The sequence below is a fragment of the Colossoma macropomum genome, unplaced genomic scaffold (assembly GCF_904425465.1).
Source record: "Colossoma macropomum unplaced genomic scaffold, Colossoma_macropomum, whole genome shotgun sequence".
In the NCBI taxonomy this organism is placed as follows: Eukaryota; Metazoa; Chordata; class Actinopteri; order Characiformes; family Serrasalmidae; genus Colossoma; species Colossoma macropomum.
Genome location: NW_023494793.1, coordinates 33,350,022 through 33,373,259, shown reverse-complemented (window position 1 = coordinate 33,373,259; position 23,238 = coordinate 33,350,022). Strand labels below are relative to the sequence as shown.

The following is a 23,238-nucleotide window of genomic DNA, read 5'->3' as shown; positions in this document are numbered from 1 at the left end:
AGACAAAAAAGGCACGATCTCCACCACCGTCGTATTACCATCGTGTGTTATGTTGATGAAAACTTGTCAGATACAATATAATAGTGATGGTGGTGAATAATGAGGAGAGCTGAATTTGTGTCTGTTCATTAGGAGGAATAACATTAGCGTGGTCGGCTAATGCATTTGAGAAACTGAAACTGGAGAAATGCAGCGCTCTGACAAACGCTATCAGAATATTCTTGAAAGTTCAAGCTTATCGAGCTCTAGTTTTGTTTGACCTTTTTTACATCAGTAACAGTAGGTAGCTGTCTGACTAACTAACTTGAATATTTTAAAGACGTGTTTACGTTTCAGCTGTGCGTATATACTCAGTTGCTAGGTAACAGACATGACAGTTGATTGTCGACTTCGTTCGAGTCAGTTAAAATTTCCTAACTTGAGAATAAGATGCTGTAAAATAAGATTCCTAAATTAAGATGAGATTTGCTTCTGTAATACAAATTTGTGAAAAATCTTATCTTGACCTGTCAGATCTTAACTTAAAACAAAAGATAGGAACTTTCTCTAATACAGCCCTGCAGTGGAACTTCTTAGTAAATCAAGCATTAATCAGTACAGGTCTGACGTTCATGACATTCTGTTCTTCTCTTTTCGGGATTCTTTCGGTTTAAAATGCTGAAGTTCCAAAGTAAGAAGTGTAACCCCTTACAAAGCACAATGAACTTAAACAGAAAAAAGAAATTAGTAACTAACTATGAAAGGCTAAAATGTAACTAAGTAAAAAGTAGATTCCTCTACTCTAACATACTTTAGTAGAAGTAAAAGCATTATGATTTTAAAACACATCAATATTTTACTTAAGCACATGTACTTGAGTAAATGTAAGTAACTACTACCTGCCCGCAGTATCTACAGAAAGGATTTGGGTGTCTATTGACTTCTAGTGTTTGTTAGCAACCTGTAGTGCTAACGTACAAATGCAAAATTTGCACACCAAACAAATCTTGGCTTGTTGACTATATTAAGGTAAGTGGAAATGTGTGTAATTCATACTTTTTGCCAAACTATTCCTTGAAAAAGATCAGATTTGCATCCAAATTCTGATTCGAAAATGATCCAAATCTTATTTTTGTGTTCACACAGCTTTCAAAAATCTGATATGCACCGCTTCAATCCTGTGACGTGGATGCATCCAAAACTCTTGGATGCAGCAGATTCAAAAGATGGTTAGTACAGCTCAATCAGAGTTCGTGAGTGCAGCTCTGCTGCAGCTGGTGGGAGAAGCAACGGAATCATGTTACTTGCTGTGTGGCAGCCTGAGGCAATCAGAATGAGAGAGGAACATGGAAGCTCCCATATGTCACGGTGAAGGAAGCAAGCTGTTAAGTGACTATTTTTCTCAATGACCTCTAGAGGGAAAATCATTGCAGAGGCGCTGCTGATTACGCACGCTGACCTTAACCAAACACCGGGACTAATCCAGAGAGAGGACAGGCCTCGGCCACAGTAGTTTTAGGAAGGAAATGACAGCATGCGGTCTCCGATAAAAGATGCCGGTGTTTCCTCACACAATATACCGACTCTGTTCATTGTTTGGGGAGGTTTTCTTCTGAAGTGGCCACACAGTGTATGGACATTGGTCAGTGGCACTGAGAAGGGAAAGAAAAGGCACAGTAGCTTTGCACTGCCTTTCACCCTTGTGTTGGAGATGGCTCTGTGCCGATGGCTCAGCCCCATGGGAACAGAGGGGCTAGTCAGATATGCTCACACGCGCACACATAGCACTAGAATAGGAGTAGCAATGTGATATCAAGGGACATGTATCCCTTGAAGCATTCTACTGAAAGCCATGCTCCAATACCAATTGCTACACTGATCCATTGCTGAATACTGGAGGCATAATCATGTGAGCAATGTAGACATCAAGTAGGCCTATAGGCTTTTTGTCTCTAAAGGAATAGTTTGGCAAAAATGTGCAGTTTTCCCTCCTTATGGCAAATCAATCCAAACAGCCAAGCCATGTTTGGTGTCCAAGGTTAGCTTCTTTAGCATTCCAATGGCTCTAAAAGGCTAATAGAGCTAACAAGCAAGTCTATTTGAGATTACTTAACAATGACATAGGCATGCTAATTGCTCAAGCTTTCATTACTTGTTAGCTACTACAATTGTACCATATTTGACAAAAATATATTTTTAAGTTACAGTGAGTCCATACACTCAGTCTTAAATCCAGGCAGAAAGGGTCCAAATATATACCTATCCCCTGCGAAACTGAATGTAGTGTACTTTGAAACTCAATTAAGGTTTGCAATAGAACCTTAGAACAAATAGAACAATAAAACAAACAAAAAAAAATCCCTGTACGGTCGTTTTTTTCCCCCCCTCACACTGTACAGAGAGTGAAATTCAGGGGCTTTCGGAGTTAAAGGCTCATGAGGGTGACTAACTTAGAAGCGGCCCGGCAGGTACCCAGCTTGGCTGGTGCAGACTGTCTTTTTGGACCCTGTACCAAGCTCAGAAGACACGCTGCAAGGCAATGGGACCACTGAAACTGTGATCACTTCCTCCCCATAGAATGCAGCCTACTGTCTACAGCCTAAATGGTCGCTATCTAGAGTGAACTTCATCCAGGCAAGACACTTGTGCCTGGGAGTGCACACACAGGTAGCTGTGTGAAATTTCACTCATCAAATACTGCCAGAACTCGCCACAACAAACTGATATGAAGTCCTGGGCTCCCCGGTTTTAGGTTCGTCCTCACCAAAGACAAGTGCTACTCAAATAAAAATTGCTATACTCACATATTTGACATGATTCGTCAAACTTGACATACTTCTGTGATATACCAACGTTCTATCGTAAATCTTGCACTGAGCAGTTTTCTTAATGTTTTTAAAGTGCTTCCAAATGTGATCTCAGGCATCTTTGCTCTGTTAGCTTCAACAGCCATGCAGAAAGGGATGCAGTCTAAAAAAGCTGTAATTTATTTATTTGTAGCAATATTTTTTATGTCAACAATAACTTTTTTCCTTTTATTTTTGAAGGCCTTTGCAGATGAAATGTACAAAAAACTCTGGTCTGGTCTACTCAAGTTGTCAGGCTACAAGTGTCACAATTGTGGTTGAAGGGAAATGGCACATGATGCTGTCTCACGCTTCTGAGTCTTGAGGTGAGAAATGGGCTATTTGCCCACAGCAGCTGGCAGGAGTATCCAGTCACATGCAAAGAACTTTTATCATTTGAGAATATCTACACTTTGAATCTTGCAGAAACAACAGCGCTGGTTATAACCTGTTCAGTGCAACCACCACTGCTGTAGGATTCAGTCGCAGTGCAACTGCACAGTTGAAGCAGTATCACAGATTAAGGCATGTGCAAGCAAGCTTTGGCCAGCTTATTCCTAGCAGCAGAAAAAGGGCTGCAGAGTGTACTTTCCATTGTAGCCTGGCTTCACAATGGTATCAGAATGGCATTTCAGTGGCAGCAAATAGAACCGCATTGTCAATGTTAATTTAGAAAAGAGCAGAGGGGTGAGCAACTGAGTGGTAGCAGTTTAGCCCCTTCCAAAGTGCCTCAACTCTGAATTTCAAAAGAGCCATTTTATATTGCTTTCACATTCTCTCATAGGGTCAAGCACCATCAGTAAAGACCTTTTCAATGGCCTTTCCCAAAAGACAGTGTAAAGTCTTTCATTAGTATGCAAACAGAAACTAGTTTGCCTCATTCTAATCAACAATTACAACTACGACTTAATTAGCCAGCATAACAAGGTGGTAAATCCTGTCTTAGTTGTATGGCTCTAGGAAAACCCTTACATTCATAAAGAACCCTTACATTATGTAGAACTTCAAATTGGTTCTCCACACTTGCATTACATCTCATATACAAACTGTTCTCTTAAGAACTATCTATCAAAAGGTGTTTTAGAGGACCAGAAGTTGTTCTTCTATGGCATCCCGACAAAGAGCCCCTTTTAGCACCCGAGTCTAAATTAATACATGACTCAAGGCGTCACTTTTAACATCTTATCTCATTTAAGATCAGTAAACACATTTGTAGCAAGGTTTTCTGCAAGTGCTGTTCTTTGCCTCATTTTACTAGCATGTGGTGCCAAAGCAGGAAACTAGAAGTGTATGAAATCGTCATCGACCCCTTCTCCCTTCAGAAGAAACACGTCAAATTTTGGCTAATTCTCACACAAGTTAAAAAGCCGAAAATAAACTTGTGAGGAAAAAGAAAAGCAAACTAGCAAGCGAAGCTCTCTGTCTGACAAAACAAAAAGGGGAAGGATGTCCTCGGACAGGAAGCAGTGCAGTGTGAAGAGGCTGCATGCGGTCAACTGCTTTCAGCACAAACAAGCAGGCCATACGCATGCATGTCACTGCAACCTTCAGCTTCAGCTTTTTCTGCAAGGCCTCAGCAGATCTGTGATTAGAGGCTGCATGTGTGAGATTGTGTCAGACTTATCAATCAGTAAGTCTGAACATCTCAAACCTGCTGATTCTTTGCAATCAGTTATGATTGCAGAGAATGCAGATGTAAACCTTGTGCACTAATTTACTTTACAAAACCTTTGAGACAAAAAAGAACCATCTTCAAATCTTCAAAATGAGAGATGTGTAATTCCTGTTTCAGGGTAAATCAATCAGTGCAAAACATTTGAACTTTCATTATCAGAAAAAAACAAGTGCATTTGACCTGATTACAAACAGAAAGTAAACAGTCACCATGATTTATCATGACAAGAATCAGGCAGTTTAGTCAAGAATGCTAAAACGACAATAAATGGAATTTATGGAAGCTAGCAAGAAACAGTCAAATGAACTGTTAGCGTTCATGTTAACATTTAGCACGTAGTCTTTAGCATTTCCGAAAGGCGCCCATATACTCTCTCAAAATCGCCCTTAAACACAAAAAGAGGTTGTTTACTCCTTGCATCAACATGCACTTTTGGTGAGCGAAGCATGTTCAAATTTCGCTTGATGGCACGAAAAGCCAGGTGTAAACACACCCAAGAAAGATGTGAGATGGGACTACGACCGGGTAACTCAAACCACATTCAGAGGTGGTCAGAGACGGATATTGATCGCATTGGACACAAGTGTAAATGGAAAGCGTTTTCTATATCCACACACGGTTACATAAGCAGAAATGTGTCTGCCGAGTGCTGACTAGCAGACACACAGAGGGTAAACAAAGAAATGTAAGATGGAGGATATGCAAGGCTGAAGTTATCCCAAACGTCTTCTTGCACTCTGGGTTGATGAAAGCATCAAAGCAAAGTTTCTCAATTGATATCATAACAGGGTAAAAGTAAAACAGAAAGACATCTTCCAGGAGGAAAGTAAAACCTCATTTGCCGACACGAGGATGTTATTTAGTGAAAAGTATAAAAGGAATCCACAAATATGATCCGAACATGAAACATATAAATGCGAAATGTAAACCAGCTCTAATATTTGTGTTGCATAATTAACCATAACTTTAGGAATGTTTGTTACTGCTGTTGAAACACATATCCAGTAGATGGTAAAGATGTACTAATAGTGTGTTCTGGCAGTAGCATAAATTAACTGAAATCAGCCGTGGTGTCGGGCTTGCAGCATACCAAAAGGTACTGGGACAAGGATCACAAAACTTGTATTTTTTAAACAATTTCATCCAATTTGTTTGTCTTCATGATATTTCATGTTATGGCAAATTTCTCATCATCTGAAAACTTCAAGTGTTCCCACATGTGTTTTCTCAAGCATCTTAGCTCTTTTAGCTTCAGTGGCTATGTGGAAAGCGGTGCATAATGTTGTGCTCTGAGGTGAGATGATGTAGTTACCTGGTATTAATTTATGATGCATTCAGCTAAACCAGCTATAATTTGTTAGAGTTTAACATTATCTGTATATTAGATATTCTATCTAAAGACCTTTGCTGATTACATTTACTGTAGTTAATGCTAGAATGGTTGTGGCTTGAAAAAAGATGACATTAATCATTCATCATTCAACATCTTGCACTAAACACATGCTAAATACAAGTTAACCTTTAAATACAAGTTAAATGCTTGAACCTCAATGGTCATTTCACTCAAGGCATCCAAGACAGACAAACGAAAAAATACATGAGCTCACATTTTGGCAAGAGCCATACTGATGCTGGACTTGAAGACACAGCAAAAGGCACTTAGTCAGTCAGGTGAGACTGCTATGAAATTCAAGCATGTAGTCCCTTAGAACATGTGTCAGGCTCCATTCCTCATGGGCTAAAACATTGAAGACTTCAGCACACTGCCTCATTAAAACACACTTGATTGAGCTCATCAGCTAATTAGGAAGGCCTTCATGAACAGAAGGTCCCTAGTTTGACATGCCTGTTTTAGAATATCTGAAATTATGTACATTCATATAATTATTCCACAAACTCAGCAAAAATGCTAATGAAATCTGACCAATGGGGCATATGTTTCAAGGAAATCCTCAACCACCATGTCCCAGCACTATGCCTCTAGTCCCCCTGGCCTGGTCCATGTCTAGAGAGTGGCAGAAGGTTAGACGTGGGTGACTGGCCCTTTGTTTGAAGCGAGTCACTCAGGCAAGGACGGTCAGACAGCGAGGTAAGAAAACCCAGACTGGCCATATGCTCTCATAGACAGCACTCTCATCCAAGAAGACTCAGGGTCAAGGGCCTTCTGCCATGACTTCTGCCATCAGCAGACTTCAAGGCTAACTGTGTTATGGTTGACCTAGCAACACCAGACCATGGTGCAAGGTTTATGGTCTATAAGCACCAGCCAGCTGTATAGAGAAACCCTGACAGGAAAGCAGAAAATACATGTGACCTCATCTTCTGATGTGTGATGCAATCATAACTGAAACATGTACAGTTTACAAATTATGTTACGGCGCAGTAAAGACAATTTACAAGTAAAAAAAACTACACAATCATTATTATATTACATACAGCCCCTTTAAAGAGACCCGACTAAAGTTTCTGCTTAATTATGTTCGGGGCTAAACAGTTAAATTAGTAGCAGGTACATGTCTTAAATAAGTGAATAAGTTATTTAAAGAACATGTTTTGCAGCAGGTGCACCACCAAAATAGAGCAATGAAGTGCGATAGAGCAAAACGATCATACTTACATCAACAGCATGAACACGTCTGTTACACGCTTGAGTCATGAGTCTGGGTGCCTCAAATTGAGCTCATAATCATAGACTGAAAAGACTTCTTGTCTTGTCCACATGAATGAGAAACAAGCAGCACAACAGACACCAGAAATAGACTATTTTTCAAATAATCGGAAAGCATCATTTTAAATGTGCATGAGTGTTTTTTATGACTGGCAAATATGATCTGATCATCCAAGACAGAACAGGCCTAATAAAGTCTAATCTAACAAACCACACAACATTTTACATTTCCTTGTCTGAACAAATGGTTTAACAATCAAGGCCATTAATGGAAAATGTCTGTGAAAATGTGTTTTCTCCCATCTTATTCAGACTTTCTCCTGTTATTTTGGCATATATTTGGTACCAAACACAGCCAGTAACTGAGACACGTTTTTGAAAAAACAGATAAATTGAATATAATAGAATAGAAAAGAATAGAATAGAACAATTTCTCTTGGCCTAAGAACACACTTCTCACCGTTTTTCTTCAAGACAAAGCTAATAAGCAAACGCTTATTTAAATAGCCTGAAATGATGTCATATAAAAAAATCAGCTTTATTTTTTAACAAATCTCTAGCCAATAAGCAATCATTTCCTAATACATTTCCTGCAATGCATCATGGCCTTCTTGACCACAACTGCCCACTGAAGCGGGAACACAGTGTTTGCAATAGTGGAGAGCAGATTGCTCTTTGTCTAAAGAAATCATGGATAATTCTGCCTTTTGCAATCATATGTGTTTTTCCTTTCTTTTTTTTTAACAAGGACATGGGCCTATTGTGAAAGAGAGGCAAAATATGAGATTTCCTCAAACAAAGTGAGCACATAGTGTATAAAAAGAAAGACATTAGATCCTCCAGTACTATAAGCTGATTTACTGTGTATAATAAAAAGGAAACTCAATTATGCTGAAAACAATTATCCAGAATATATCAAATTATCATTATGTGTGTTCTTGATGTGAAACACAGAACAATAAAAGTACAATGTAAAAAAAGCCACAGCATTGGGGAGAACAAAACTGTTCAGCACAAAATGTGATGAGTGGGGCTGAAAAGCAGAAGTGTAAAATGCTCATGGACATTTGTGGGCCTGAAAGCCACAGCACGTGACCTGTGCTGATCAGACGGAGAAACAGAAGTGAGACATTTAAAGAGACTCCAGCGCTGTGTTGGGAAGGTGGCTGCATGAATGGGGTTTCTTTATCACTAATTAAACTTCATCAGGTCTCTGCACAGTGTGATCACAGGACACTGGAGCGGAGATCTCAGTCAAACAGTCTGATCCTGACACAGATTTAAAAGGATATCCACACTATATGTCCAAAATAGTTCAGAAAACCTTCTAATTAGTGAATTCAGCTATGTTAAAGTGTACCAACTGCTGACACACATGTTCAGTTGTGCACACACAGTTTAATCTCCACAGATAAGCACTGTCAGTAGATCGAGATGCTCTAGACCAGCCAAACATGAGTCTAAGGTCAATACGCAGTTTTGACGCCTAATTTTACTTGCAAATAATATATTAGCAATGTAAACAACATATGTTATTATAATATTACCAATATTATAAGAGATCCACAGTTCTGGTTCTGGAGGGCCTTAGTCTAGCACAGTTGGGCAATTTCCCTGCCTCAACACCAGACTGAATAAACATATTATTTAACAGGTTTAGGAGGCATGTTTGTGCAGGGAAATTGCCCAATTGTGCCGAACTGTGGCCCTTCAGGACCGGAGCTGGGTACCCCTGCTATAAGTGTTACATTTTTTTTTTACATTTTGTTTAATTTTTTGTTCAAATTTTTTTAAAAGATGGAAGACATCATGAAAGAATGAAAATGTATCTATACAGAGAGATGTTACATCAGTCTAATGAATTCAAGACATAAGTGGCATCATAAGAGACATGCCCAAAGCCTTATATAAATTTTTTTTTTTAAGTGCAGTCTGTTGAAAATCTTTTAGAGCCAGTCACAGAAACCTGTCCAAACACTTAAAATGACACCCTACAAAAACGTCATAAAAATATCATTAAAGTCCGTGCACAAAAGCATATTCGGTCATTCCTCTCTATTAAATTGAAAGCACTCTTCCGGCTACGCACTGCATTTGTAAAAACTACGAACAAGCCCTCATCTTGTTCCCAACACTTTTCAAAACAAAGTTTCATCCATGTCACTCATATAATGAAGGCTATTAACCTATTGATCTGCTTACCAATTTGTTGATAATAGATGTTCCCACACACACGTTCCAGAGAGCAGCTGCGAAAATGGAGCCATTTCGTTTTTACAGTTGGAGTCAAAGCAACCTATCAATAGCCACAACAACTACTGTGCCTGTCAGCTGGTGAAACTTATTTAGATTTAGCTAAAATGGGAATTTAAATGGAAAAACTTATTTGAAAATTTGAAGAATTGTGGTGGTAGTTCACACTACTTCTAAACAAGTTCTCAAACTAGTGACTGGATACACTGGCACTCGTTTACATCACTGTGAATTTACTACAAGCGGAATAGCCTGTATATTATTTAAAATTCTTGGACAGGCATACAGTCAAAGGTTATAAGAGAACAAACTGATTCAATTGGTGCAATGTGTATGCATCATGGACCTTGCTTATTGTGAGTAAGTAAGATGTAGCATGCCAGTGATTCATTTGTTTCAAGATAAGAACATACAGACGAATGAAGCAGAACTGTTTTATATTTACACATTAAATCATTCGAACATCAGAAAGACTGATACAGTTTAGGGAAAGTAGAAATTGTGGTTTTGGGGTTATGAAAAATTAGGAAGCGCCTAGAACATGAACATGCACTAGGCAATCCACAGAATCTGCGAATGCACTGCGATTTCATTTCACAGCTAAAAAAGCAGCAAATATGCCTGCTTGCCACTTTCATTCAGCAGACAGTGAAAAGGAGCAACAACGAGAGAGGTTTTAAATACACAACAAAGGAAGGAACTTGGAGAGGTGTTCAGAAAAACTGGGCCAGTACACAGAAAACACTGTTTAAAATGGAACAGCAATCTTGAAGCACTGCGCTGGACACCTTAAGCCAGCCTTGCACAGATGTTTACGCGTCCGATGGTCATTTCAAATGGAACTTCTGGCCGTGGTAAATTTAGTATGAAGAATTTAAGAGGAATTTGAAAAGTGAATCTCCACCATTATCAAGAAACCCTTCTCGTGTGGTTAAACCATCCTGCATTCTTCAGTTCATCTGTATTTTCTCCAAGATACAGTCTGGAACTGCTTTCCTCTGCAGGGTCTTGCAGAAAAATTCAGATTAGTTCCAGATTCTCATGGATTGAGTTAAGACTGACCCGGATGATTCGAAACATGCTTAGATCTTGTGATCAATTATAGACGATCCAATCTGGAAGAATTTATTTTGCAACACCTTTTATTTTAATTTACCACTGCAAAAGACTTCTACAATGGAAGTACGGAAGACGATATGACACAGTACTGCCATAGCTGAAGGCGTCTTCATGATCCTCAATACGTCACAATATTTTTCCTTTTCTCTTTTGCTTAGGTTTGCTAAAGAGATGAAACAGATTCATTGCACTATTTATTTATTTATTTATTTATGTAACAAAGAACCTTTATTTGACATTATGACACAACTAGTTTGAGATTTTGTCTAAATATTTTTAAACATTCAATGTTTGTAAAAATAAACTTTTTAGGAAAAACTGTTGGAACAATCAAATGTGCATATGTTTAGTGGCCTAGTAGCATTGATGATACACACAATAAACTCAGAAAAGTGCAGTGTGATGTCATTTATCAGGATGATGACAATTTATCATCATATTTCCCACCCCTAGCTGACAATATCTGTAAGATGCCAAGGAAACATATTGTGAAGTAATTGGTCAAGTACAGTACAGTGTCAGAGACCCTTAATTTATTTAATTTCCAATTAAGACAACCATTAAACACAAATTCTTCATTTTTGAGCATCAGAAAAATAGGCAAAACATGTTTTCGATCAAATAATTACACGGATGTTTCAACAACCAAATATAACATCAAATTTTAAGGACTTTGTGTCCACCCACTGTCTCTACAGCTTCCATTCTTTTTGGGAAAGAATACAGAACTGTAGTTTGTGGCGTCATATCAGACACTTCAGGTTTTACTTGAATGATAGTACAGCAATAGTATTAGTCATCAGGGTACCTTACTGCATACAAGAGAGACACATAAACCACAACAGAGCCTGAAATCATAGACACAGTCTATGTTTTGAATGGGGAAATCTGGAATCTCCTTCTATCAACACATTTTAATTTTCCAGCCAGAGGTATTGACTAGATAGGAGTCGCTATTTTACCTCAAACGGACAGTTGTTTACTCACTAGTCATGCAGGATATGAACAAACTACTAGTAGTGCTTCTACACTGCTTCGTATTTATATGATTGTGGTACATCATACAATATATTAGAAATGAATTGGTAAATCAGTAATGACATGGTTAAAGATTTGCTTGTGCTGGTTTGACCAAAACTCACATGTGTTGGATCATGAGAGCACACTGATTTAACATCCACATAAACACTCATCTGAAACTGTGACTGCTCAAGATGCTCACTGCACACAGTAAGACCTAGATATCGCTAGAAAGACCAATATCTTGATAAAGATTAACAAACAACATATTGTGCAGCCTAGTTCTTCAGCATTCAACAGAGGTAGCTCAGTTTGGGACAAAGCAAACTTCAGTCCTACTCCTTCACTACACACACCTCTTCAAGTGTATAAGTGAGGTTCCTGTGCAGGTCAATCTGTTTCCCACAACGTGAGCAACACCCAAAGCTGACCGAACCCGAGGATCCTACTGCATCTGAATGCTCAGCTAAAAACAGCCCGGGACCCTCGAGAAAGGCCCTTTCATGCCTCTCTGTGAGAATCTGCCTCGCTGTAAAAGGGTACGGCACTGTTTTGGATGCGAGGAAGGGGCCGTTTTGGCCGCCATAGCGTGAAATCGAATAAATAAAATGGTTGGGAGGGGAGAGAGGGGGGAAAATCCTCTCTTTGTGGCCGAGGCCCAGCGGATGGAGACAAAAGGCCCAGTGGCAGGAGGACTGGAGAGCTGAAAGAGGGAGCCGAGCGAGCCCCTCTCTCCCCATCACTCTGATTCACTGTCACCCTCTGCTCTCCCCTCCTCCCTCAGCCGTTCCCGCTGCAACAAAGTCCCCTTTCAGCTCAGCCCCTTGTCTCTCACTTCCGCTTTGCGGGGCTTCAGAGTTCACGGCTGTTTGAGTTGCATGCAGGGGCGGAAGTGGGAGCCTCTGCCGATGACCAAGAGACAGAGCATGAGAAGAGGATGAGAGGAGAACGAGTAAAGGGCAACAGGACGATAGGTTCAACACGCAGGCTGCACGATATATCATCTTTTATCATATAAAACCACCATAGAAAATGAGCCCCGAACAAGTGATAGACTATTTTATTGCAGGCTTCGAGGATTTTGATCAGCCTCAGATGTTCCACATGAGTTTCTGTTGATGTTTTGATTAGTTCAAGACGTTCACATGACCCAAAAATGTGTTGTTTCGGTCAAAATAAAATGCAAAATAAAATTTGCTATGTTCCACTTACTCCACATGTTCAGTTTGCTTCTGTAGTTTTGCACTGGAGCGGTTTTAAAAGGAGTTAGTAAGTAATGGAAGCATACAGATTAGCACCACGCTAAATTTATACCCAAATCGTCACACACCCAGTCACTACTTGCCTCAAACTGTGTCAAGCTGTCAAGTAATCTCAAATATACATGTATATGTGGTTTCTAATATTGCCCTTACATTGGCATTGACAAAAATACGTAGCAGATAAAAACTATAGTAGCCAACCTGAAGTCTGAACTTTGTTCATTCTTTTCATTCTTCCATTTTTACAAATAAAGTTACTGCTTTAACTATATTACATCAAAGGTTACCCAGTTTGTTGCTAATATTGTGACATCTGCCACGGGATGCACTGCTGTGAGGAGCTTATGGAACGTGGCCATGCAAAGTGTCTCATGGAAGGCGCCACTCTCCCGGCATAAAGAGATCCAGAACAAAAGGTACTGGCTAAAGGTAGTGCAATGTAAGTAAATAAGATGGCTTTAAATAAAAAAGGAGCAGAGAAACCTGAAAATTACACAAATTCTACAGAAACTTAAACCATTAGTTTTTTTCATATCTACTTCCTACAGCATAAGGAAACAAGTTATTAAAGCTTTTTACAGCTTTTCCTGTCACATTCATGCATACGTCTAAAAATCACTGACAGCCAAGTCTTGAAGGGGCATTCAACAGTCTACTGCATACTGCTGAACAACTCTGCATCATTAAGCGCTGTAAGTACTAGCACAATTGATGCAAACAAACAGGCTTTAAAGGAACAGTCGTGGCTGCATGGCGAAGGCTATTTGATAGAACTGGTGCAAAGACTTTGCATTGACATGTGGTGGTGCAGATAAGATCTCAGAGCAGATTGGAGTGGCCATCTGGAAGGCGTTTGGACTCCTATCCACGCAAGAGTGATTGGGCTTGTGGAGAAGTGCCATGAGAAGCCAGGGGGTCAATGCACGGCGGGTGGCACTGGGGAGGGGACTACACTGACCATTTCGCTCGGACCAGTTAGGCTACCTTTACTTGGTATGAGGGGAGACTGACTGAGGGATGGGTAGAGACATCTGGGAACTTAGGCTGGAGTTCTGGGCAGCTTCTGTCTGGAGCTAGAAGGCCGCACTCCCCAAAGCCCCCCCAAGTGCATTTTAACTGTGGTAGGACTGATGCAAAAACTTTGTCCCAGGAAACTGAAAGTAAGGATGGGAATTTATAGGGCGTTCGATTGGAAGGAGGAGCCCTCAGGCATGGTCCACCTCCCAAATTTCAGCTATTCCATACCTCTATACTGTGATCTCAATATGCCTTGCAATATACTAAAAATGCAAGGTGGTGTGACTAGATTAAGACCAGCCTGCATTATTCTGCTGAATCACATGAAAGGCTTGATTCAACAAATGACTTCCGTCAGGAACTCACAACACCAAGACAAGATAAATTGTGGTTTGTTAGAGGGTTAATTTGCATATCATAGCCTCCTGCAATATCAGAACTTGGTGTATTGAGCAGATCAACAATAGGTCAAAAGTTTGGAAGTAACACTAACTTTATAAATTTTGTAAAAAAACAAACAAAAAAAAAAACAAGAAACTATTGTTTAAAAAAATATATAAACAAACAAAAAAAACAGACAGCAATATGTTAAAGCTACACTACATTAGTTCTTGTGAATTGCAAGCAAAATGCAAAAGAAAATTTTAGAATGTCGTTGTGCTTCAGACCCCTTGCCTGGCAGATGAATCTGATGATTGTGAACATGTCAAAAATGTACTCAAAGAGAACTCGGGGTACAAAACTTGGTGAAGAACATGAAGTTGATATGTCTCAATCACCATCGCATGAATCATATGTAAATAATATATGATCATGGCAGTGGATCAAATCTCTCCTTTAGTTTTCTACCCAGTAAAAAGATCTTTTCTTTCGCGGCTGGACTCGAGGACTCTCCCTACTCACAGCAAAAAATAAAGAGGAAAACACATGACAGCATAATACTGGCCACTTTACATCAGCTGTGCGAAATGGCAGTCACAAAACACATTGCGTTATATGTTACCACAAACATGCAAGGACATCACTTCTTGCTCTCTACTTAGACTTTCCATTGAATGGTTTTGAGGAGGAGTTTATCATGGTTACACTGCATTACTTTAATTGCCATAGTTGCCTCAGTATGAATGGTGGTAAACACACTGTTACGACTTTCTTTCTAAATTGATTTAATTCATACAACCATGGCCTACACCGCCATGACCTGGCACCATCTGGAACTATGCGTCAGAACAGCAATGTATGGGCGTCATGCTTCATTCATCCCGGCAACGGCTCATCCGTCAGCCCTGACCGTAGCGAGACTGGACGGGTGAGTTCATATTTCACCCCCACCAATGACAGTGACTTCCACACTAGCCAGGAACAGGAAAATCCCATCCATCTGCCAGTGTCTGCCAAAGCCCCAAGATCTTAGCAGTCAGAGCTTCCATGGCCAGGCGCTGACCACACTGACCACAGGGGCAATTCCCTTAGGACACTTCAGGAATTCCTTTGAGTGAAAGAGGCCAATGGGTCAGTCCAGCAGTGTGTGGATTCCCGATTTACTGCTGTCTCATCCTTTGTAAAACATGCCAGTTTATCAGTGGCCATTGTCTGGTGTTGTAAGGAAAATATTTGCTGTGTTTCATGATGAGTGCTGACCAAATGAAAGGTCTAGAGAGTGTGAGAAAACACTGCTATTCCACAAGTAAAGATCCAAGTAAGAATCCACCATTTCCACACACACAGCAATGGCAAGGGTCAATTGGCCAATTCAAAGCAGACAAATCCTTTCCCACCTGAACAACTAAACAGTTAATAAAAGAAAACAGCATTATGTGCGCAATGACCTGAGAAGCGAGGGGTCATGCAAATATTAATTTCATGACCAAGGTAGAAATAATCCTATGAATTATTTCTGAACTACAGTCCACGGTTTATTGAACATCTTGAGGACATCCTGTCTCATTCCACTGCACCCAGCATACCTCCCAAACAGGCCGATAACATTCATAATGCACAACACATGCCACTAGCACGTCGGCTTGTTTGCGAAAGGTGAGGAGGGACCAGACAGGTGTGTCTGAGTACCATGGCACACTGCCATGCTGATCTGATTCAATTATCAGCATCTAGTCAGCTTGTCTGAGTAAGATCCCAGGTGACCAATACCTTACCATAACCTGTTTATATTAGGGCTTGGACGTTACATCATTTAGTCGATATTAAGGTACATGGATTTACTGAATTGGAGAAAATGCTGCTGAGAAAATATCAACATTTAGAAGCAGCCTGTATTATGTTTTAATAGGTTGTGTGAAGAGAGCTAATGAAGAGTTAGAAAAATAAAGAGAAAATTACAGAAACCAACAAAACGGTTAAGTATTCTGGGAAACTCCCAGCTAGAGCTACAATATTCATATTATTTAATGAGCTCATATTATGACAACAAAAATGAACCTTGCTGTTTTGACATAAAAGAATTTCAAAGTCTTTTATGTCTTTTAAAGTAAACATGATTACAGGTTCAAAACGTATTCACTGCCCAGTCGTTAAGGTCCACATATGAAAATTGGGCTGAAAATCAGCCCATTTTCAACATATATTCACATATCCACCTATTCAGACTACTGCAGTTTAGTCCCACCCATTCACTCACACTGTAGTTACAAGACATGTTTAACATCATTTAAAAATATCAATCACAAAACAGTACAAAAACATCCTGTTTGATTCTATGAACTAAAGAGATGTTGGAAAATGCTCAAATCAAAATAAAACACAAATGAAATTAAATTAAATACGAGAAAAATGTAGGATATGGGTTTGCAGTTTATATGCTGTTAATCAATTGAGACCTGAGATCGACATACGACAATTTACAGTTTCCAACTGACAATAATATCAGTGAGAAAAGCACCATTTAACTAAAACTACTGGAGTCTGTTTCATTTTTAACCACATAAAAAGACTTTGAGCAATATCAGTTATATGAATTTTTAAAATTAGTGGTGGTGAGGGAATGTTTCACATCAGTTGGCCTCTAGTGTATACAATGAAAAAGTGAAAGTGGCTGTTCTACCACTGTCTTCACTGTCTTTCAGGCTTCACTCTGATATCACAATAAATATAATGTTTCAATTAAACACTTATTAGCCCTCTAACAATGCAATGTGATGTCACAGACATCTTTATCCGTCCCCTGCTGTGTCAGTAACTTCACACAAACGTAAAGGGGCCACACAGGGCTTCACAAGTGAGCCATTCAATTCAAATGAACAGGTTACCTTAGAACACTCAACCACCAAAGGCCTCGCTTATCAAAATGTTTGAAGAAGTGAGCAAGATTATTTTACAAAGTTCAAAAGGATCTACTGACCTCCACATGCTGACAAAGAGAACATACTTAAGGTATCCATCCATATGCAAATAAACATGACCAACTGAATGTTTATCAAAGCCTGAGCCTTCCAATGAAGCTCCATTGGAAAAGTTCTTTGACAAGGTCATGTACTGATCTGGTTTGAAGAAAAGATAGAAACAATTCTGCAGTCCTTCAATCAATCACAATCCGCCTCAGCGCCCACAGACAAAAACAGACCAAATTTATGTAATAACACTCAAAATCAGAATGCATGAAATAGCACAGAGGCTCATGCAAATTCAGAGTTGTCAGAGATTGCTTTCTATTTGATAGGAAATTATTAAAACATGGCCACAGGGAGGTGTCTGCATAGCTGTAGCTGAGACATTTACAGCACAGATTCCTAACATTCTTTGTGCCAACTTGTACCTTCAAGAAATGGCTTAGACCAACACATGACTTCAAGACACTTCGATAAGCTGACATTTTCGGACAGGGCAGGCTAAAATCTGTGGAGCTTTGGGGCAGTACTGGAATGACTGGGCTATTCAGGCCGTAGATGCCACTGTTAAGACTTCCACCTTAATTGGCACAAGCACACAGCCACACCAGTGCTGAAAACTTCACAAAAGGCTTGCACTGGAAAAACTGGGTGAGGTCCAACAGGGACCCAGGGGTCAGGTGATTTTCATTGTAATTCTGGACTGACTGGGGAATGAACAGTTAGATAACAGGCTTTCTTAGCTTTTGCGCCAAATCAGGCCCAGACCACGATGAAACCACATCAATGGAAACCTTATCTGAACTACTTTGTGATGTCCCATTGGGTTTGTGCCAGTGACAGGTCAATAAATTGATGCAGCTATAAATTAACTGCTTAAACAAAAGTCCATACACTTAATTAAAAAAAAATAAGCACTGTGCACTCCAAATGATTATATAAGTGCATTTAGATTGATGCTCTGAAGTGCCTCGTATACTTGCTACAGGACACAATAGAGGTCTGGTGCAGGCAAGCCTAAATCATCATACAACTGCCTCAAACTGTGTCAAGTTGCAGAGTAACTTCATATAGACTCACTTATGTGGTTTCTGACATTAAATAACAATGTTATCTATAAAAATGAACAAACGTATGCTAAAACAATAGCAACAGCCATATAACATCCTGAATTTAGTTTAAACTTTTGTTCAAGCTCATTGGTGGGGTATAGGTTTCCATTACTTTTTAGCTACATTAGCCAAATAGCAAAATTCACACACTAACCACGTCTTGGCAACATTTCAGGCAAGGTGGAAAATGATTTTTTTTTTTTGCCAAACTATTCATAAAAATAAATCACTGATTAAAAAGCTGAAGTCTCTAAATTCCAACATAAAACAAAAACTGATTTGCAAATAAATAAATAAGTACTGATAAAGGCCAGATGTTCATGGTATAACAATGCCACTTATAAGAAGCTTCAGGCTATAACACTAACGTCCCAAAGTTTAGACCAGTGATGCACCTGGCTAGGCCACAGAAAGGTCATGACGTTGGAGGTGGCTAGCGTTGTAAAAGCACTGTGTCAGTATATAGGGGACATTGGGCTGGCTATTTATAAACGTGAAACCTTAAACTGGTGCTTCCTCCCCTGCAAGGACTCAACCCCAGAACCAGAAGCAAAGAGCAGGAAGCAGCAGGTTGACTTCCTCCGTCTTCTTCAGAGCAAAGCGCTGCCATCCTGTTTGGGCATCCGCTCCTCTTGAAGAGCACAGCTGGGGCTCAGGACTCAACACCAGCTGGACTGGGAGGAGGTGGGGGAGCAACTTTCTCAGCAACTGGTGCACAGTAAAACAGAGGGGGGCATGCACAGAGCAACTGACCTGTTGAATTAGGTACACATGCCTGGCTCTCGGCTTGCTTGCTCTACAAAATATAAACATGACACATCCAATTTAGTTGATCTGCTTGAAGAGATGAGGTATGGGGGCCTGGTACAACTTTTATGGATACTAAATACAAGCAAACTAGAGCTGAAGCCCTAAGTCCTCAGTTCTTGTCCTTGGAAGTGGTTATGAAGTGGACAGAAATGCGAAACCTCTGTACGTCAACATTTGGTTTCTGAAAAGAGTAGGCATAACTTCATGCACATATCATCCAAAAGCAAGTTTCAAAGCCCTGAATGCTTCAGAAGCCCCTTCAGAGCTGGTGTGACTGATGTGTTTGACATGTTCCAGTTACTGATCACATTACCTACTTTCAGTTGTAACAAAACCTCATATTTCTGAAAATAACCTAACTTTATAAGAGAATTAAAAACTTCTCATAACTTTAACGCATGTTAATGTAATAAGATTTTATTTTAAGCAATTCTAGATGATTTCTAATAGTCTAGGGGTGGGAAATATGAAGATATTTATCATTACCATGACATAATTTATCATTAATATATCATGAGATCACAACATGTGTTTTATTGCTTCATTCGTCATCAACTGTTGACGTAATGTAAAGGACAGCTAGTTTTGAAATGCTGTAAAGACATAATAGCAAAAAACATGAACTATGAGGTTTTAACAGCGATAATATACAGCTACAGGATGTAATCCTCAATGGCCTCCTCCAGTCTGAAATCCATCCTCTAGAACTGAGGGTGTGCTTTCAGTCACCCATCGGCTGCTATGTCAATTCTTGTGTAATTACTGCCACTTTCTTTCACTCTATGATAATGTGACATTTTCACAATGTGGACAGCTTAAAATGTCCTTGAGGAATCAACAATAGAGCAACCAAGCACTGATCAGAATGGGAAGACTAAGCTTTAAATCATCTCTGAATAAAAACAAATACTGGATAAATATGTCAAGAGTCTAAAAAAAGGATAAGATGATTATTAGCTTCCCTAGGAAATGACAGCCAGTCAGGTTCACAATAAGTATGTGCGTCTGGGTTTTTGTGTAGAGCAGGACCCAAAGGCCTTTGTTATTGTTTGCTTTGGGTTGAGAGACAGACTCTTTCATTACCTGCTCTGACACATAATCGCACAGCTGGATTTGACACGATCAAGGGGGGGCAGGCCACTGCTAGCTGCGATCATTTTCATCTGACGTGTGAACAGGCGTCTCACTTAACATAACGATCACAGGCAGAGGGCATCTTGATGAGAAGCTGTCACACTCGTCAGCAAGGGGTAATCTGATTGGTGTTCACGCTTTCACACACCAATGGCAATGGCTCTTGGCCCAGGAAAGAAGGTCTCTTCTAGAAACAAACACTTAAACTCACCAGTGTAGGATATGAATACACGGTCACTGTCAGAAACAAAACCTTGAATCTCTGTTCTTACTGTTTTTTTGTTTTTTTGACAGCTGACTTTTACATTGTGTGAATGTTTTACGATAAACTAACAAATCAAAATGGTCCAAAATGACCTGGAATAAACTTATTAAATTAACGTTTTCCTTCACCTGTAAAAGTTACCATTTTGTTCTGAGAGCAACCATATGTGTAAAGCGAACAGCATCCACTGCCTACACGCACACTCTCACGCCAAGCTTAACCACCTCATATTGAGTCTCTTTATGAAGCATGACCAAATTACATCCCCCTATATGGGTGAAAACATACTCTTTTGCTCAAGCCAAAGACACCAGCAGCTATCCACCACCAACGGGCAGATTCATCACAAAGCCCTTTCAGCCACTGCACTTAACCAGTCAATGTGATTATGAAGCATTGGGCCAAGACTGATTTTTTCAGGACTGTGAGGCTACCAGCATGTATGCAAAGCCTCTAAAAACTCCAAAGCCTTTTGATGCTGTTAAATTTATCCTCAGATCAATAGGCTTTGCACCAGGACTAAAGTGTTGGCATGGCATGTTGGAAATACGCAGTGGAATGTATAGCCCAGTCAGTTCCATAACTCTCTGCATTTATGTAAGACCATCTATACAAATGCAAACCGCGCCAAGGTTCATGACTCTTCTGATCTCAAATCCAGAAAAGCAATGTTACGATGTGATGCAAAACAGAACAAGAAAGTACATGTCAGGTTTCAGTCTAAAGATTTATGCAACAGCCTACCCTTCTATCTACCTTTCATTTAACAGAACTGAGACAAGAGTGGCTGCTGCTGCTGCTCCTTAACATGGCCCAGCACTTTTGATATGAAAGGCATTCTTCATGAGAACCTGAGCACTGTATCTGGATAGCACCTTCATTAAGATAAAGATTCAAGCATCTTAGCCATCCCCCACGACGTTAGGACGTATCATAGTTGTAGGGATTTAAGCCCAAGATGTTTTATCTGATTGACCACCAGTGATTCTGAGACATGTTTTTGCAAGTGACAGAATCCGAGGCAAAGAGACAGGAGTGGTCTTGACTCTTAACTGAGATGTGGCAGCAAGATTTGATGAACTGCATACGTTAAAGATTAAAGAGGAGGAGAATGTCACTGGAAGGTTAAGGGTTTGTGAAGCTGTGTCCTTTAAAACAGTGGGCTAAGCACCGGCTAAACGGGGAACCAGCACAAGTGAACTGTCTGGCTAAGCGTTCACGTCTACGGCCGCATAAATGCTCGTTTTCACAACTTATTTACAACCAAACGACTCAACTGTGAATGAGTTACGTTAAAAGTCATTCAGAAAAACATGAATGAAATAAGACGCAAAAGCCATTTTACTATTGCGCATCTACTCTTAAAGGGTCGTGCTGAAGGCAGAGCTGCTCGTTATCTGACACACAAACAAGCTAACGTTACCTGACTGTTTAACGTTACGTTCATAAAATGAGCGAATTTGTGTTCCGTTAGGATCAAAACCACAGCACGTTACGTTAACCGAGCTCTCCGTTCAGTGCTTTGTAGCCAAACAAGCAAAAGCAAAGAGCTGCAGCGCTTTCACTAAACTAAACGACGCTGCTCAAGGAAGGAAAAACAATAACAGCAAAAACTTTACCGACTGCAGGAAGGCGAGGGTCCTCACGTAATCCCGCTCCGTGTTCAAAATCTCGTTCAAAACGCAGAGTCTCAGGCGAAGCTGGCGGTCCGAGTCTTTGGTCTGATCCGTGTTTTCTTGAGGACTGTCCTCCTCCATGTTTCTCGCTCACGCCGAAGCCCCTTCCAGGGAAAAAAACACACAATCCCACCAAAAACGATGCCACTTGCTCGCAGAAGCCGTGTGTGTTTTCAGTCCATCTCCCCTCGCATGGCACCCACCGCAGGGGGAGGATGCGGCAGTTTGAAAAAACAGAAAAATCCCCTCCGCGCTGTTTGGCTTCAGCGAAACTTCAGGGAAAGTTAAAACACTCCGCACGCGAGCGGTCCGTTAGAAAAGGTATTTTTTGATCTGTTCAAAAAATGTCAAAGCAGTCGCGAGACAGAAGCGTTCACCAGCGTGCTGCGCTCTATCAGTCGAAGTGACCCTCGGTGTCTCCTCTGAGGAGTTCCGTCGTCCTCCTCTGTTTACTGTTTACCAAGCAAGAGAAGAGCTAACCTAACTCATGATGTACGAGCTCACGGCTAGCACCGAAGAGCTAAACAGACATTAGTACTAGAAAAAGTTAAGCCCGGAGAAGAGAGAGCTCGCCGGCGGGAGGCTAGATGAGCAGCGAGACAGTGTGGGAGTGAGAGAGTGTGGACTGAGTAAATCAGTCAGTCAGCTACTGAGGGGACAGTGTGAGTGTGAGTGGGTTAGCCCCGTCTCCTGTTCGCGCTCAGCAGCACAGCCTGGCTCCGTATGCACTTCTCTTTTCAGCTGCTCGGCTAAACAGCGAGGTTCGACATTTGAACCTTTACTCTGTTATTGTTAGTCTAAATTTTTACCCGAGCTGCTCCTCAGTTTGAATGTAGGTTTGCCCCAAAACGGCAACATCTGACCGAGTCAACAAAAAAAGGCTAAAGATCACAGGCGGTTCTGTAGAAGTTTAAAAGAAGGAAAACCCGTTTCCCTCAGGTGCTAATTTTTATGAGCCCTGAGGGGATGAAAACAGAGAACTGAGTGCTTACACTGCACAGTTCAGCGCTAATCTGTGCTGTTGCCAGTTCGATAAATTTATTTCAGAGTGCATCCTG

The 23,238-nt window shown here is 40.4% G+C and overlaps 1 protein-coding gene across 1 annotated transcript in view; it reads right to left on the bottom strand.

Annotated features, from left to right (window-relative positions):
* Positions 1-22,874, bottom strand: part of prex1 (phosphatidylinositol-3,4,5-trisphosphate-dependent Rac exchange factor 1) — a 118,019-nt gene extending 95,145 nt beyond the window's left edge. Inside the window, exon 1 of the mRNA XM_036579286.1 lies at positions 22,124-22,874. Coding sequence (XP_036435179.1) covers positions 22,124-22,261 — 138 coding nt within the window. The 5' untranslated portion in view covers positions 22,262-22,874. The remainder of the gene's footprint in view (positions 1-22,123) is intronic.
* Between the last annotated feature and the right edge of the window lie 364 nt (positions 22,875-23,238).